Source organism: Pipra filicauda, unplaced genomic scaffold, assembly GCF_003945595.2.
Source record: "Pipra filicauda isolate LSUMZ 115617 unplaced genomic scaffold, ASM394559v2 scaffold172_size1731463_pilon, whole genome shotgun sequence".
NCBI lineage: Eukaryota > Metazoa > Chordata > Aves > Passeriformes > Pipridae > Pipra > Pipra filicauda.
Window position 1 is genome coordinate 901,845 of NW_024104240.1, and position 17,200 is coordinate 919,044.

The following is a 17,200-nucleotide window of genomic DNA, read 5'->3' on the forward strand; positions in this document are numbered from 1 at the left end:
GATGTGCCTGGTCCTGATCTGCCTGGTTGTGCTGGGGTGGGGACAGGCTGTTGTGAAGCTGCTGTGGGGCCTGGGGTGAAAATGGGTCTGGGAGGAACGACACTGGGGCTTGGGGCATGGACACATCCACACCCTCTCCGTGGATGATCCCCAGCAGTGATGCAGCTGTTGAGATGTCACCAGTGCCAATGTGGAATGAGCACTGTGGACAGCTGCCTGTGGCTCCCCTGGGGGCCTGCGGTGCTTGACCCCTGTGTCCATGGCAGCCAAGCTGAGCTGAGCACAGCCCATGGGCATCTCCACCCTTGTTCAAGGGTCTTCTCCTCCCTGGCTGCTCCTGCATTTGCCCCATCCTCCCCTTGTCTCTCTAGGCCGTGGGGACTTTGGAGAAGGGCTGTGCACAGCGAGGGAGGGTTGTTATGGGGGAAGGACATGGCTGTGACCAGCACAGGCCTTGTGCCCTCCCTTCTCTACGGGGCAGTCAGCTTGGTCCTTCAGATGCCGTCAGCAGTGGGTGCAGGATTCCCCCTGCTCCCACATTCCCCTCCTCCACCAGGCAAAGCTTGGAGTGGGAGCTGGCGACGTCCCCAGATGTAGGGCACATCTGGAGGGCACTGAAGCAGTTAAGTGAAGGGATGATTTGTGCTATAGAAACCCGCAGTTCCTTCCTTTGATCCTCTGAATCAGCCCATTGCCTCCTTCACATAAAGCCCCATTTAGCTCCGCTTTTCCCAGTAAGTTTGAAGGCGGTCGCGGCTCGTGGCTCCTCGGCAGCAGAGAGGAGCCCGGCTTTCTCTTCTGCTGAAGCAGAATCAGGTGAAATCTCTATGGCAACTGGCAGATGACAGGGAGTCTTGTTGCCTTGGAAATGAGGCAAGGCAAAAAAAAAAAATAAAACAACCACCCAAAAAGAGCCATCTGGAATTTTGAATTTCCACAATGTCCAACCTGCGTCTGGTGATGTGTGGGGAGCGTGAACCCGCTGCCGCCGGCTGTTCTGGGGCCCCTGTGCCGGGGCCTGACTGTGCCTTCTGCCTCACCCTGGGGGTTTGGTTTCTTTTTTTCCTCTCTCCCCCACTCTCTGGCTTTTTTTTGTTTTGTACAGGGTCTGCAGCATTGCCCTGAACGTCTGCTGGTGGCTGTGGGAAAGGTGTCGTATGTGGAGCATTTAAGGTGCTGAATCCCCCAGGCTGGACACAACTGTGCCATGTTGGGGGTCAGCATGGTGCTGGCACACCCTGATAATGCAGAACCCTGGGGAGGACAGGAAGCTCTTGGGGGAAACTGAGGCACAGAGCGCTGCCTGACCCGTCTGACCCTGCTCTGTCAGCTTAGCACAGACCCCAGGTGCAGTGACCGCTGGTGACTGACGCTGTCTCCATGTGCCCGAGGCCATGGGGCTGTCAGCAGGGAGTTAATGTCACCGTGTGTGCTGCTGTGTGTGCTGGTGTCCAGAGGCTCGTGGCACCCCTCGGAGCATGAATCCAGTCCACCTGCCATCCCTCTCCTTCTCAAGCTGCACGGGCACTTCCACGGGTTATTTTAAAGACCCACAGTGCTGGGAAGGGGGGTATTGGGATGCTCCCAGCTCCTTCAACGTTGCTTTGGAGGCAGCTGTGGCACTGGGATGTGCAGTGCCAGGTGCAGGAGCAGGGTCTGTCTCAACACAGGGGATTTTGGACTCCTCTGGCTCATCAGTGCAGGGGAACAGAGGGCAGCACGGAGGTGGGATGCAAAGACACAGAGCAACTAGAGGCTTTGGAGCTGGAAAAGGAACTGTGGTTTGGACGTGCAGGTGGGGTGGTTTGGGGCCAAGTGCAGCATCCATTGAAAGAATAACCCGCAAATGGGCTGGAGGCCCGGCCTGGATCCTCCAGCGGGTTCACTTGGAAACTTGTGTATGGGAGAGACCCAATTAAGTAGATTTATGGCTGCTCTAGCCTGAGAAAGTCTGAATCCCTTTTAAAAGCTTGGCTCACTGGAGCCAGACAGGGTCCAGACTCCAGGTCTTCCAGCCCTGCCCTCGTTACGAGCAGCAATTCACAAGGCTTAGCAGCCGCGATTGCCCCCGAAGTGCTGATTCGGCCGAAGTCCCGGCCTGTCACTGCTGCACTGCTGCTTATTGTCTGCTCTCACCTGCCAGCGGGGAGATAGTGGCTCCCTCCCACAGCGTGGGGCTGCCCCAGCCTGCACTGGTGGCAGTGGTGGGGATGGTGGTGGTGGTGGGGATGGTGTGGCGATGGAGATGGTGTGGTGACGGGGAAGGTGGCAGTGATGGGGATGGGGGGGGATGGTGGCTGTGATGATGACTGCAGTGATGGGGATTGTGTGGGGATGGGGATGGTGGCAGTGATGATGACTGCAGTGATGGGAATGGCTTGGTGATGGGGACGGCGAGTGCAGGCAGGGGAATTGGCTTCCTCACCTGCTGCAGCCACCCCCGAGCCTCCGGTAGAGATTTTGTTTTGCAGAAAGGTCCATCCAATGAGGTGTGACACGTGGGGTGGCCGTGCCAAAGTGGGGTCCTGTCACCGTTCCTCTGGCTGTGTTCTTGAAGGGGCTCCCTGGGGGACTCAGGTCCTGTGGGGCACACGCTGTCCCCACAGCACTGTAACCCCCTTGCCTCCTCCAGTGGTTGCTGCCTGGCCTCTCCTCCCTTGACCAAGGGCAAGCACAGGATATCCTGGGCTGTGTAAAATCTCCCTCAGCCTCGCAAGGCTACGTGTGGGCAGCACCATGTGCAGAGCTTGGCCTGCCCTGGTGGAGTCATGGATGGGGACCTCAGGTACCTGCAGCATCCTCTGCATGTCCCCCCTCCCCGATGGCAGAAGGCTGTTCCTCCATGTCCCCAGGTAACAGCATCTCTGGCTCCTCCAGGCTGGGGACTGCTGCCTTCATCCAGGGAATGGTGTCCATGCTTTTCCCCATCGGTCCCCACCCTGCCCAGGGTGGTTCAGAGGCACCAATCAGCTGTCTGGGTACCTCAGTACCCTGTTACCAGAGTGCTGGATGGCACAGGGCTTCCAGCCCTGTCCCTGCCCCTCAGGGAGCAGGACCCTCTTCTGGCACTGCTGCGGGGGATGCGGGGCTGGCAGCCAGCCCTGGGCTCACACCAATGAAAGCAATTAAACCAGGAGTGCTAATGAACTGTCTGCCTTCTGGGTGGGGCAGCAGGTTTGCAGGAAAGGGGGAGATGCACACCCAGGGTGAGTGAGGGTGGAAGATGTGCTCTGCCAGCCTGAGTGCCCTGGGACATCTTCTGAAACAGCAAAATGCTGTCTGGGCTGATTCATTCATAAATGGGGCCGGGAGCCTGGGCTGGGGCAGATGGAGGGAGCAGCGTGTGTCTGCACGAGGGTTCCTGGAGCCGGGGAGCGCGGCTGGGCTGGAGGAGGCTCGTGGCCCTGCGAGAATGGGTTTTATTGCAGAGTTTATGAGTGGATTTTTCAATGCGCTGGAAGGAATTGAGCAACCAGTTAAAAATGTTTCTGGGCCTGGGGAAATTCGTTGCAGCTACTGTGGAATAGGGGCCCACCAGAATGACTCAGGAACACCGTAAGGCCTTTCCCAGTGAGTTCCTGCTTGCTGCTGAAGTCTTTGCTGGGTCAACAGGAGTCCTTTCTCAGTTGGATCTTCTGAAATGAGACCAGTTGGGTTGTGGGGGGAAAGAAAACACATGTGAGTGCCACACTCACGCTGAGTGTGTGAACACAGGCGCAGACAGTGCATCTGTGCAAACCTGGCACCCTTGTGCCAGTTTGGTGTCACGTCCTGCTGTCCCCCTGCCTGCATACATGGGCACAGGCGTAGGTGACACACCTGCACACCCTCACACCCCCACACCCACACACTTTTCTGTGGGCTTCTGCTGCCATGTGGCCCACAGATGAACATATGCATGATGCAAACACACACACGCGCGGGTTCCTGTGCCAAGGCACATGGGCCACACGTGTGCTACGGACGCAGCCCTGCCTAGCCCCAGTGGGAGCTGGTGGCCACATGCTCCTTTGAAATGAGCTGTCAGAGCCGTTTGGAGTTGATGATTTCCTCATTCCTTGGTGTACTTGGCCACGTCGGCAGAGCCCGTCTGCAGGACATGGCTGTGCCCCAAGATGAGGAGAGAGGAGCTGCTGCCACTCCCTCTGGGGGTGGTGGGAAGGGCTGGACATGAGTACAACCTGGGGCTCCCCGACCTTATCCAGCCATGGTTCTGTGCTACCTGTCACAGTCAGACCCACAGCACATAGCGCCGTGCCCTGAGCCAGCCCTTCGCAGCACAGCTCTCTCCTTCCTCCCTCTCCTCTTCTTCTTCCTCCTTGGCTGCCTCCAGCACTGCATCCCACCTTGCAGATGTTCCTTCTGCTGGCAGTGGTACCTGCTGCTGCCCCAGCTGTGCTGGGCAGGAGATGGGGGTGATGGGCAGCACGTGGGTTGGGGCACTGACGTACATTGAGTGTGTGTAACGTGGTGGTTTGTGCTGAAGGCCGTGCCAGGGAGTGCTGCAGGCACTGGGGTGGACGGGGGTGTGCTGGGCCTTCCTGCCTCAGTTTCCCCATGTTCCAAGTGGAACCGTATCATGTTTGCTGATGTTTAAGAGAGTGCTGAGAGAGCTCTGTTGAGAAAGGAGCAGCTGGGGAGGCTGAGGGGTCCGGGAGAGCTGCCCAAGGACAGCAGAGGGCATGGGCAAGGGAGACCCAGCCTGGCACGGGGGCAGACTTGGGCAGTGGGGCTTGGTGGCCCCAGTGCGGGGCTCGGGGACAGTGGCTGCATCTCAGGGTGCCCTCTGCATGGTTGGAATGAGGCACAGGGCCAGAGTCAGCACCCCCTTCTCTCTGTAACAGCAGGATGGACAGAGCCTGTGAGAGCAGTGGGAGCTGCTGAGGATCTGCAGGCTGGGCCAGAGCTGGGGCGGGAGAGACGCCAGTCCCTGAGCCTGCAGCCCCGGTGGAGGGGGGAACGCTGTGGGACACATCCCAGCCGTAGCTGCCTGGCCGAGACTGGGTGTCCAACTGACCCCACCACAGCACAGGCTGAGCCTTCTCTGCTGCTCCACGTTTCAGCAGCTGGAAACATCTGGCTATGCAAGCTTGCTAAATCGATGCAGGGAGGAATCCAGCGTGCTCCTGCTGTTCCCACACTCCAGCCTCTCCCAACAGCTTGGGTTTCGACTCAGCTTCCGCATGTGGTGACTTGGCCAGCCCTGAGCCAGCCCCCAGCCCCCTGCTGTCCCTGGGGAACAGGCTGCAGAGACCTGGAGTCACTGCCTGGCCAGCACTGTGGGGACAGACAGTGGCACTTCAGTGCTGGCAGTGGGATGTGTGCCAGAGGTGGGTGAGCAGCTCCTCCAGTCCCAGTTTGGCCCTTTCCTGCATGAGAGCTGCTGCTTTTCCTGGAGTCCAGAGTGACCTGGACTGTCACCCAAAAACTGGGGTGGTGTCATCCAGGCATGGATGGCCAGTGGTGTCATAGGGTGAAGCTGGGGGTGCAGGTCAGTGCCACTGCCCTGAAACACCTGTCCCTGAGCCCTGGGATGCTGTTGCTCCCCGTGAGCGCCCCAGCTGCAGAGTGGTGCAGAGGAGGTGGCACCCCTGTGCTGGCCCCTCAGTCGGGGCAGCTGGGGACACAGCGCGGGCTCGCCCCACTGCTCCTTGGATGGGGACGTCTGTAGCAGCGCCGCTGGCAGCGGCGCCCGGGGAGGAGGCAGCGCCAGGCCCCAGCGCTGGCTCGGTGCCTGGGGAATGGCTGCGGGTGGCCATGGGGGAGGCAGTCGGGCTTTTGGGAGGGAGCCATGCCCGGGAGGAGCACACTGTCGAGCTGGCAGGGGGTGAGAGCCACTGCTGGCGCCAGGGGACAGCAGTGGCTCTCCATCCCATCGCGGTCTGTCCTGCCCTGGCGCGCAGGGCCACGACTCTGCTGGGGTGTGCGTGCTGCCTTCTCTGGCCGGGGAAGCTGGGCGCTGGGTGACAGCACCCACCAAATGGGGCCGGGGAAGCTGGGCGCTGGGTGACAGCACCCACCAAATGGGGCCAGGGGGAAGGAGCTAAGGGTGCTGAGTCCTTCCCTGGGGACACTGGTGGTTCTTTTATTGCTTTTCCTTGAGGTTCACATGTGTGTCCCCTCCCAAATCTCCCACTGCCCTACAGACTGCAGTGTGACGGCTGTGGACTTGGATGCAGGCTCCTGCCCTGCCATTATAAGCCTGAAAATCCATCTTTCCAGGCAACCCAGGCAGGGTCTGACAGCTTTGAGGTGCCAACATGACCTTTTCTGCCTGCCCCACCAGAGTGGCACAGTGTCCCCTTGTCCTTAGCTGCAGAGTGGGGTGGGTGCTGCCTCCAGCACTGAGGGCCCATTGAGCCTCCCCTGTGCCCTGGCTCTGTGTGTGCATCCACCTCAGCTCCATCATTCTGCCCAGACTGCCTGTGCATCCCCATCCTGTGGCTCTGGGGACCAGCTGGAGCCTCCGTGCCTTTGATTAACTCCTCCAACGTGCACGGGCCACAGTGGAGATTTAGTAATGGGTTAATAATGACTAGTGTCCTGCTGAGCCTGGTTCTGGGAGCTGGACTGGGGTGCAGGGCTGGGTGTCCTTTAAGTGATGGAGTGTGCTGGCCACGTTGGGTGCCCTGTGGGCTCACCAGCCCTTTTACCTCTTCCACAACTGGCTTTAACCTGCTTGATTGAACCCGTCTCATCAGGGCTGTTCCTGCTTGTCACACCCTTCCAGGCTCATGCGTATATTGGAGCTGCTTCACTGGTCCGAGGTGCTCCTGCCCAGGCCAGTGGGTGACCGAGCCCGGGGGTGGGGCAGCATCACCCATGGGCACTGCCTGTGGCATGGCTGGTGTGTGATGAGGACAAGGGGCACGAGCCCTGCTTGAGCACTACTGTGTGGCTGTGCCATTGTGGGGAGCTGCCAGGGTGTTCCTCTGTGTGCCATCGGTGTCTCCCATCCCCGTGTCCCTGCAGCCGGGGTGTGTGCCAATGGTGTCCGGTGTCCTTGTGTACCTGTAGCTGAGGTGTGTGCCGGTGGTGTCCCCCATCCCCGTGTCCCTGCGGCCAAGGGGTGTGCCATCGGTGTCCCCTGTCCCCGTGTCCCTGCAGCTGGGATGTGTGCCATCGGTGTTCCCTGTTCCTATGTCCCTGCAGCTGTGGTGTGTGCCATCGGAGTCCCCTGTTCCTGTCAGCCAGGATGTGTGCCAGCAGTGTCCCCTGTCCCTGTGTCCCTGCAGCCAGGATGTGTGCCAGTGGTGTTCCCTGTCCCTGTATCCCTGTGTCTGGGGTGTGTGCCGGCAGTGTCCCCAGTCCTTGTGTCGCTGCAGCTCATACGGTGCCGTTGCAAATCCCGAAGCACTGGTTGCCACGTTACATTAGGAGGAGCCACATCCCGTGTCCCTGGCGCCCACTGTCACTGCGGATCCATGGCAGGCTGCAGCTGAAAGGCCTGAAATTGGGGATCAAAGCCGCAGTGGCATGGCTGTTAGCACCCAGGGTGCACGCGGGTGGGGCGGGCGCGTGGGACTGGAGCCATGGCCCTGAGCCCACTGCCAGGGCAGTGCCTGGAGTGACCCCCCTCCTCTGTGTGGGTGTCTGTGTTCACACACACCTGTGCAGGTGTCTCTGGGAGGTGTGCACACGCTTGTGTGTGCAGGTGTGTACGCACATGTATGTGGGTGTGCCTGTGTGTATCTGCACGTGTGTGCACAAGTGGTTGTGGTGCAGGTACGTGCGTGTGCACATGTGTATTTTGGGGGGTACATGCCTGTGTGTATGTGTGCACACCTGTGCTGTGGGTCTGCACACCTGGAGAAACTCCAGGGCAGCCAGAGCTAGGGGGTTCCCAGCCCTGGGCTGTGCCCATGGGGGGCTCAGTTGCATCGGCTGCCCCAGCCCCCTGCAGAAGCAGCCTCCCCTCTGTGAGTGAGGCCCTGTGTCCTCCACTCCCCTTGGTCCTGCTGTACCCATGTCCCTAGGCTGGAGCACCCCCATCACCTGGGTGACACAGGGGCAGTTTTGGGGACATTTCTTTCAAGACTGTTGCTCCTGCATGGCCCCATGGAGCAGGGTCACAGTGCTTCAGGGTTCATCTGACTGTAGTTGGCCTCCTGTCACCTCTGTGGGTCCTGTGGCTCCACTTGGTCTCCACCAGCTTATCCTTTCCAGACTGGACATCCCCATCCCAGCTGCACACTTGGGAGTAGCCTTTTGGGGTGGTGCAGCTCCAGTCCGGTGCCAGCCTTGCCCTGTTCCCTCCTGGTGGACAGAGCCAGGGCCGATGGGCATGGCCATGGGCAAAAGCCATCTGTCCATCCATCCATCCATCCCTCCTTCCCTTTAAAGCCATCACCTTGTCTGTCCACAGACCCCGAGTCCCAGAGGAAGAGGACAGTGCAGAATGTGCTGGACCTTCGGCAGAACCTGGAGGAGACCATGTCCAGCTTGAGGGGCTCTCAGGTGTCTCACAGGTGAGGCTCCAACACTGGACTCCCACCACCCCTTCCCTATAATCAGTGTCCTTCCCGGGGCAGCCGGGAAGCAGTTCTGCTCCTGGTGAGGGCCATGTGGATGGGAGGGAATCAGCTGTGCCCTGTGTCCTGAGGACCCTGTGCATGGAGACTTGGAGAGAAGCCCCTAAATCCGTGGGGTGTGTCAGAGCCCTGTCCCTGACACTGCTCTGGGACATTGGGAACTGGGGGGTGGTGGCAACGAGCGGAGCTGACAGGGCAGAGAGAGGTAGATGTGTTCCCAGTGGTTGGGTAACCCCAAGTGGACCACCAGAGGTAAGGGTATCCCCTGTGCCCACTCAGGTTTGGACCAGAGGCTCCATCCCCATCCCTGACTCAGTTTCTCTGCACTGTGTAGGGTGATGATGGAGGAACCCTCAGCCAGAGCCCAGGAGCAGAGGTGGGATACCCTGGGGTGCCCTGCCCAGACTGGGGCCAGGGATGGCAGTGCTGGGGACAGGGTGAGCGGTGTGTGGGGAACCAGAGCACAGTGTGTGTGCTCAGGGTTCTCTGACCACACCTGGGACTGCCTGTGTCCCCCCGGGTCTCTCACTTGAGCCCTGCAGGGTTTCTGCTCCTCTCTGGATTTGCAGAGGCTGTGTGGGCGGCAGACGGTTGGGAAAGTGAGGATGTGGGAACATCCTTCTCCTAGAGTGTGTTGCCACCTCGTGGTCTCCCTCGATCCTGAATTTTGTCTTGGGAGGGACAAAAAGCTGCAGCTTCCTCCCACCCTTCAGCCCCCTCTCACCATTACAGACCTTCCTGTGTTGCCCCTCAAACAGCCTGGCCCAGGATGAAGGAGCCCCTTCATCTCCCTTTTCATCACCCCAAATTTCTAGATCTTTGCTCATCCTTGCTGCACTTCCCAGATCTTTTCTGAGCCAGGAGCAGCAGAGCACTGGGGTGGTGGTATTTGCATGGGGCCATAACAATATTCCCCGAGCAGGCCATTTGCTGGGATTGTCCATTACAGCTCTGCCATCCCTTTGCTTGGCACAGGAGCTGGGTCAGAGCCTGGCACTGCCCACACTGAGCCAGGCCTGCGTCGTGTTCACCTTCATTGGTTTCAAACTTCACCCCCCTCCTCGCCCCAGCGCTCAGCTCCTTTGGAAATCCTTCATCAGCTCGGGTCTTAGGGAAATAGGGCAAGGATATTAAGGGTGATTAAATTAGCATTGCTGGTGGGATTTGACTCTTCACTCTCACTTCCTTTCCTTGATGAGCTCTGAATACATCACGTGGTGGAGGCCTCAGCTGCATCCCTGCCACAGACTAAAATGGGTATGGATAGCCCAGGGATCCCTACCCCTGCACTCTGTCCCTTTCAGCAGGACTTAAATATGTGAGGATCTTCCCTCTTATCCCATGGCGGCTGAATTTATTTGGAAGCTTTATTTTATTCCGGTAGCCCACAGCAGCCTCGGCAGCTCCCTGCATTCCTCCAGGAGCTTGTCCGTGGCTGTGAGCCAGACTTTCCTTTCCTAAAACTGTGTCAGCTCTTCCCTGGTACGTTGTAATTACACACATACCCACTCATTCTGCTCTTGAGAACACTTCCTACAAGTCTGTCCAATACAGATGTCATCTGCCATCCTCTGGATGTGCCTGCATCACCAGTGTGCTGTAGCCACTTTGGGCTCTCTATTCCTTCCACAAACTATTCCTCAAATTTCTCTTGTTCTCCTCACTGTGTTCTTCCATCCAGTGGTTTTGCTCTTCCCTTGCTAGGATGCAAGTTGATTCCTGAAAGACGTCACTGTGTTCCTGGCAGTCTTTGCACCCAGCTGCAGGGCTGTATGAGCTTCTCAGAGGCTTAGAGAATCATGGAATCACAGGATCATTTAGGTAGGAAAAGGCCTCTAAGACCATCGAGTCCAGCTGTTCCCTCAGCACTGCCATGTTCGCCATTAAACCATGTCCCCAAGTGCAACATCCACATGTGTTTTGAACACTTCCAGGAATGGTGACTCCACCACTGCCCTGGGGCAGCCTGTGCCAGGGCCTGACCAGCCTTTCTGTGAAGAAATTTTCCTGGTATCCAACCTGAACCTCCCCTGGCATAACTTGAGGCTGTTTCCTCTCATCCTGTCCCTTGTTCCCTGGGAGCAGAGCCCAACCCTCACCTGGCTCCACCCTCATGTCAGGGAGTTGCAGAGAGCGAGAAGGTCCCCCTTGAGCCTCCTTTTCTCCAAGCTGAGCCCCCCCAGCTCCCTCAGCTACTCCTGCTGCTCCACTCCTTCCCCAGCTCAGTTGCCCTTTGCTGGACACACTCCAGCCCCTCAATATCTTTCTTGTCATGAGTGGCCCAGAACTGAACCCAGGATTCGAGGTGAGGCTTCTGTTCCTCCTGCTCAGAGATGTGGTTGGCATCTGCTCTGAGCTGCCGGCAGCACATCCTTTGTGCTACCAACAAAAACAGACCCCTTTTAGCTGCCCCTTTTAGTTCCACTTTAACAAACTTCCTAATTTTTTTCTGTAGTTCCCTGTTTTAGATTCAATGCTGCAGCCAGGGTTTGGCTTTGGGTGCTCCTGCAGGAACGTTTAATCCAAGCTAGGGAATAATTTGCTGATAGTAGTGTTTGGAGCCAATTTGAGGGCTGTGGGTTCCCAAGAAGCTGCTCCAAGAAGTAATCATTTTTGGTGCCTAAATTTAGTCTCAGCATCACTGTTTGCCCAAAATATATCCCGAAGGGTGTGGGGAGTGATGAAACTCCCTGTTCCTGAAGCACTCATGGGCTCTGGGATGGCTGAAGAGCACTACGCTTGTGGGCAGCCCCTGGGGCTGGGCAGTCCTGTCTTGGGGAGTCCCCTCCGGCCCAGATGTGGTGGTTCACTCTCCATAGGTTCAGTGTGAAATGCTGCTGCAGGGACCTGGTCCCTGGTTTGTCCCTCAGCAACCTTCTGCTCACAGCCTCCGCTCCCTGGCATGTCCCGCTGCCACATCCCCCTGGGATCGCTGCTGCCACCCCAGCTTGTCCTGTCCTGTGGGTCTGGAGTGATATTTGGATGCAGATGTTGAAGTGCTGGGAGGGAAGTGGCCGAGGAGGAGCAGCCCAGGCACAGGGAAGCATGTCTGGGCTTTCCACTGAAGGTGTCCTATTATTGGGGTTCAGCACAGCTGGGGTTCAGGGCCAGGGCTGGTCTCTGGGATAGTGTTGACCCCTCTCCCAGGTGTGTTTGCTGCCAGCCCTGGTGGCACCCCTGGCCCTGCTCCGAAGTGGGTGGGCAGAGCTGTGGTGGAGCATTGTCTTTGTGGGGTGACTGGGGCTGTAGGGAGGCACAAAGCCCCCATCACACCTCATATCCTGCTCCACTGTCCCTGGGGAGACAAGGGAACCACTAGACACTGGTGCTGTGGATGTCCCAGTGGGTCTTGAAGTGGGGGACACTGGGCTGGCACCAGGCAGGCTAGGAGGGGACCAGCTGAGATGAAGGAGCCCAGGCCAGTGTCCCTGTGCCCACACTGCTGGCCTTGCCTGGCTGCCTCAAAGTGGGCAGTTTTGGTTTCTGAGCACTTGCAGCTCCAGTTTGGGGGGGGTGAGGCAGGGCACAGACCTCCATTTCCCCCCATGCCCCGCCCTAACAGCCCCATCCTCGCAGCTCCCTGGAGATGACCTGCTACGACAGCGACGAAGCCAACCCCCGGAGCGTCTCCAGCCTCTCCAACCGCTCCTCCCCGCTGTCCTGGCGCTATGGGCAGTCGAGCCCGCGCCTGCAGGCAGGGGACGCGCCGTCGGTCGGGGGGACGTGCCGCTCCGAGGGCACCCCCAGCTGGTACATGCACGGGGAGCGGGCGCACTACTCGCACACCATGCCCATGCGCAGCCCCAGCAAGCTGAGCCACATCTCCCGCCTGGAGCTGGTCGAGGCGCTGGACACCGACGATGTGGAGCTGAAGTCGGGGTACATGAGCGACAGCGACCTCATGGGGAAGACGCTGACGGAGGATGACGACATCACCACAGGGTAAGTGCCTGCGCTGGGGTCGTGCCTGGATTGGGGCTCTCTAGGAGGTTTCCCAGGTGGTGGGAGACACCTGGCACAGTGGGGATGGGTGGAGGAGCACATAGACACAGCCAGTCCGGCTGGATTGTGTCCCCACATCCCAGGAGATGTCTTCCCACTGCCACTGCTGCTCTTGCTGGGGCAACTGGGACTTCTTGGGGCTGATGCCCCTCTGAGCTGGGATGAGCTGATCTCCCGACATATGAGAAGTGTCTGGCTTGATCTGGATGTTACCAGAGCAGGGGGCTGAGAAAAGCACATGGTCTGTGGCTGCAGGACCCTTGAGCCAAAGGCCTGCTGGGGTGAATGTTGCTGCTTTCAGAAATGCTCTCACCAGTGAGTCAGAGCTGCTTCCTGCGACCCTGGCACTGTGGGGATGCCCTGTGGCTGGGAGTGCTGGTGGCCTGTGGTGGGACAGGCTGGGTCAGTTCTCAGCACCCCAGGGAGAAGTGAGCACCAAGGTGTCACTGCTGATGGGTGGCACTGGGTGTGCCACTGAGCAGGGTCCCCTCCTTCTGGGACCCTCGTCAGCCTCCATCCCTCCACCCACGGGGCCTGGGGCATCTTCTGCCAGATGGGCACAACACAGCACACCCAGAGCTCACATTTTCTTTCCAGATGTGTCCAGCTCCTGCTGTGCTGTTGAGGTTCCCCTGACTCTGGCAAGGGTCCAGGGTTTGAGCATGTTGGAGGTTTCCTGTTTCAGCACAGGAGATAAATAACTCAGGCATTTGAGCTGTCCCAGAGCAGGAGGAGGTATTTGGCCTCCTGACAGTGCTGCTCTGGCCCTCCTGGGGTGCCTGTAGTCACGTCAGCTTGGTGCAGAATAGATCACAGCCCCTGGCTTTGCACACATCCTGGGGTCAGCACTCCCCAGATATGGCCCGGAGGCACGTGTTGCAGTTGTGCAGGGGACACGCTGTTTCTGCTGGCCTCTGCCCCTGCCATGCTCCAGCTCAGGGGTGAGAGCGCCTGTAGCACCGCGGGAGTCAGACCCTTCCCATAGGCATGTAGGGTTACCTTGGGGGCTGCCGTGGGCTTGTGAACAGGGAAGCTTTGTGCTGGCTCAACATGGACTCTTTTGGAGATCATAACCCATTGCCAGAGATGGCACATGGCACATGTCACCTTTTGCTGCTGGCCACTGGTCCGCTGGGTATGATGGGCAGTGAGGTGGATTTGGGCTGCCCTGGAGGGCTGGGTTCTTGTCAGGGCTGGCTGTGGGGATGAGGGGCTCCACCACTCCCCATCTCCCCCCTTGTCTCATCTTGGTGCTGCTCATGCAGGCAGATGACCTTGGGGTGCCCTTGGCTTCAGAGGCACTGCTGGGAGGGGTGACCAGAACATCATTTTGTCTCCATCAGCCCCTGAGCAGGTGGAATGTGGGCAGGGGGAGGGACCCACGGTGGCTCAGCCCTGCGCTACTCCAGGCAGGATTTACTTCTCCTCTGGGAAGGGACAAGCTCTGGGGATGGAGCCCTACATGGCTGAGCCTCTGAGAGGCCCTGGCAGCACCACAGTGCCCTGGTGTGGGTGAGGCTGTCAGTGGTGCTGCATGCCACAGTCCTTGTTCCTGCACAGAGTCCCCAGCATGATGCTCTGGATATGTCCCAAGTTCCCTGCTGTGCTGTACCAGAGAGAGACTGGGTGCTCTGTGCTGGCTGCTCTGTGCTGGGTACCCCTCCCCAGGGTGGTAGCACAGGACCCCCTAATCCGCAGGGACATGTCCTGGGCATGAGCTATTTTGCTGGGATGTTGTGGGCATGCAGGGCTGGTAGTGACCTAGTCATACCTCCATCCCTTATGGCCCCACAGCAGGACTTGGGGGGGGTCCTCAGAGTGGGCAGCATGGCAGGTCCTCTGTCCCCAGGGCATGGGTGCCAGGGAACACCAGAGTGCCTTGTCCAGGTGTCTGGGCAGTGGGTGCAGAGCCAGGGCAGGAGAGCAGGGGCATCCCCTCCTATCCAGAGCCAGGTGGGACAAAGAGCTGCCTTGCTGGCCAGGAGCACTCACCCTGCACAGCCCCTCATCCATCCCCCCCCTTCAGCCAGCACATCCCCTCACTCAGTGCATCTCCTCAGCCAGTACATCCCCTCACCCAGTGCAGGCCCTCATCCATCCTCCCCTCATCCAATGCATTCCCTCACTCAGTACAGCTCCTCATCCATCCTCCCCTCACCCAACGCATCCCCTCACCCAGTACAGCCTATCATCCATCCTCCCCTCACCCAGCACATCCCCTCACACAGTGCATCCCCTCATCCATCCTCCCCTCACCCAGCACAGCCCCTTATCTGTCCTTCCTTCATCCAGCACGGCCCCTCACCCAGCACAGCCCCTCACCCAGCACAGCCCCTCATCCAGCTTCCTCACTGGCTCTGACCTAGAAAGCCACCACCGCCCCAGGCCCCATCTCCCGGTGCCGTTAATGCACCGGGCGGGAGCCGCGTGCTGCAGATGGGGCCGTCAGCCCCCAGCCCGGGCCGCGGGGCAGCGTCCCCTGCACGGCGCCGGCGCTCGCCCGGGCTTGTAGGGCAGTAGGTCAGAGACGGCTCAGAGGACACGGTGACACGTCCCTGTTGGAGACATGTGGGGCTGTGGGATGCAACACAGCATCCCCATGGCTCGGCAGGGAAGCAGCCTGGAAGGAGCGAGGGCTGAGGTAGGTGAGGCACCGCCGGGGCAGGGGCGCTGCCTGTGGGGTGTTGGGGTGGATTCAGCTGGGTGGAGATTGGGGTGAGCCCAGCCAAGGAAGCAGTGGGGGACCTGGGGCCCAGCTCAGAAAGGGGGTGGGATAGTCAGGTTTGAGCAGGGATTGGCTGGGGACATCCAAGACCCCAGCATCATTCCTGTGTCAGCCAAATGTGCTGGCATCCTGGCTCCTCATCCAGCCATACCTGTGTCCATCAGCCTGACACTCCTTCCAGCGGCAACCTGCAGCCAGTTTCAGGGGGTGGAAAGCTCTGGCTTTGCCCCCCCAGTTTGGCAGCACATCCCTTCTTTTGTCCCTGGTGTCACCATATCCTCCTTGTGCTCTACAGCAGGGCAGAGACCTGGCACAGGGAATGCCCACCAGGATGCACCTCGGGGTGTCAGAATGGATGGAAGGAATGATGCTGCTCTTCTGCCCTGTCCTGTCTCTCCTTGGGGCCTGGACAGGGCATGGGCAGAGACAGCACCCAGCCCTGGGCTGTTTCTCCAGCAGTGAAACATCCTTGCTCCCTTTCTTGGTCAACTCTGATTCCCACTTGCCACCACTCAGTGGCTGCTTGCTGTTCCTTGCCCAATGCCTGTTCCAGGAGGGGTGTGGTGCCACCAGTGACACTTTCCCATCTAGGCTGAGGATGTTTCTTGGACACTGGAGGTCACCCCACCAATGTCACCCCACTGGGAGGTCCCCAAGGGACCTCTCTGTCTGCATGGCCACAGTGTGGGGCCCACAGTACCGCAGCATGGGCACCTTTCCGTGCAGACCTGCACATGAACTGGGCAGTGGTGAGGAGCAGGAGCAGGGATGTGCAAGCCAGGTTTACCCTGGTTTTGCTCTGGCTATGCCCTGCATGTCTGAGCAGTGCCACCACAGAGCAGCTGCACGTTGGTGTGTCTCTCCTTGTGCTGTGTGTGCTCAGGACCTGACCTGTCCTGGGTGCTGGTGCAGCAGCACCTCCAGGTGTTCCCTGGGTCACAGTGGGGAGTGAGTGGGATGCTGTGAGGCTTTGCTGCAGTTGGAGCTCGTGGGGTGCAGAGGGAGTGAGCAGGGCTGGCTGCTGAGTCAGCTCCTTCTGTTGCGGTGGCTGCGGGAGCAGTGATGGTCTTTTGTGCACTGCAGGGCTGCGGCGTGGGGGCATCACTCCAGAACCAGTCCCTGGGGCTGTGCGTGTCCCCTGGGGCTTCCAGAGCCCTGAGGGGGGAGTCTTTGTGTGACCCTGGGACCAGTGTGATTTGAGGATGTCCTTTTGACCTTGTTAGAGGTGGATCCCACCACAGCTATGGCAGCAACTGGTTAGCCAGGTACTGCCCTGACTCTGCTCGTGGGCATGACATGGAGCTGAGGCAGCAGCTTTTGGCATTGGGACTGTGGGGCATGTATGTCCAGCTCATGGCACACCTCATGGCACTGTCCAAAGCCACCGTGGTGGTGCTGCTGGCAGCCGGGTGCTGCAGGGCCCGTGGTCCCCTCCAGCAGGGCTGGGGGCTGCCAGCAGCATCCTCCTTGGAGGGATGCTCTGGAGCTGACACCCGCCGTGCTCGGGCTGGCCTGACTCTGGCTTCCTCACAGCTCCTCGGGCTTGGCGCAGCCCGGAGGCGGGAGCAGATGTTTGGCTTGGCTCCCCAAGAGCAGCGGGGGAGTGGCCGCCCTCCTCTCCTGCTCCAAGCAGGATTGGCGCTGGTGCCTGTTCCCTTCCCTTAAACGCCCCTCACTCAGCTTTGGCCGGTCTGGGATGACCCCTCGCCCTGTCCCAGCGAGCCTGTGAAGTCATTTCTCGTCGGGGACATCCCATGGGGCACGTCTGTGGCCCTGCACGTGGCCTGGCGTGTGTGTGGGGCCCCGGCCTGGCCAGCTGGGGAGGGATGTTGGATAAATATTTGCTGGGCTGTGCCGTGTGCCAGGCTTGGCGGGTTCCTCCCATCTGGGGATGGGGGATGTTCCCAGAAGGGGGCCCCAGGACCCCGCTGGGCACCGCCAC

The 17,200-nt window shown here is 59.6% G+C and overlaps 1 protein-coding gene across 2 annotated transcripts in view; it reads left to right on the forward strand.

Moving 5' to 3' along the window:
• Nucleotides 1-17,200, forward strand: part of NAV1 (neuron navigator 1) — a 62,400-nt gene that overhangs the window by 23,256 nt on the left and 21,944 nt on the right. For both annotated transcript variants that reach the window (XM_027728845.2, XM_039379669.1), the window contains exons 4-5: nt 8,366-8,468; nt 12,108-12,473. In XM_027728845.2, the coding sequence (XP_027584646.2) occupies nt 8,366-8,468; nt 12,108-12,473 (469 nt within the window). The remainder of the gene's footprint in view (nt 1-8,365; nt 8,469-12,107; nt 12,474-17,200) is intronic.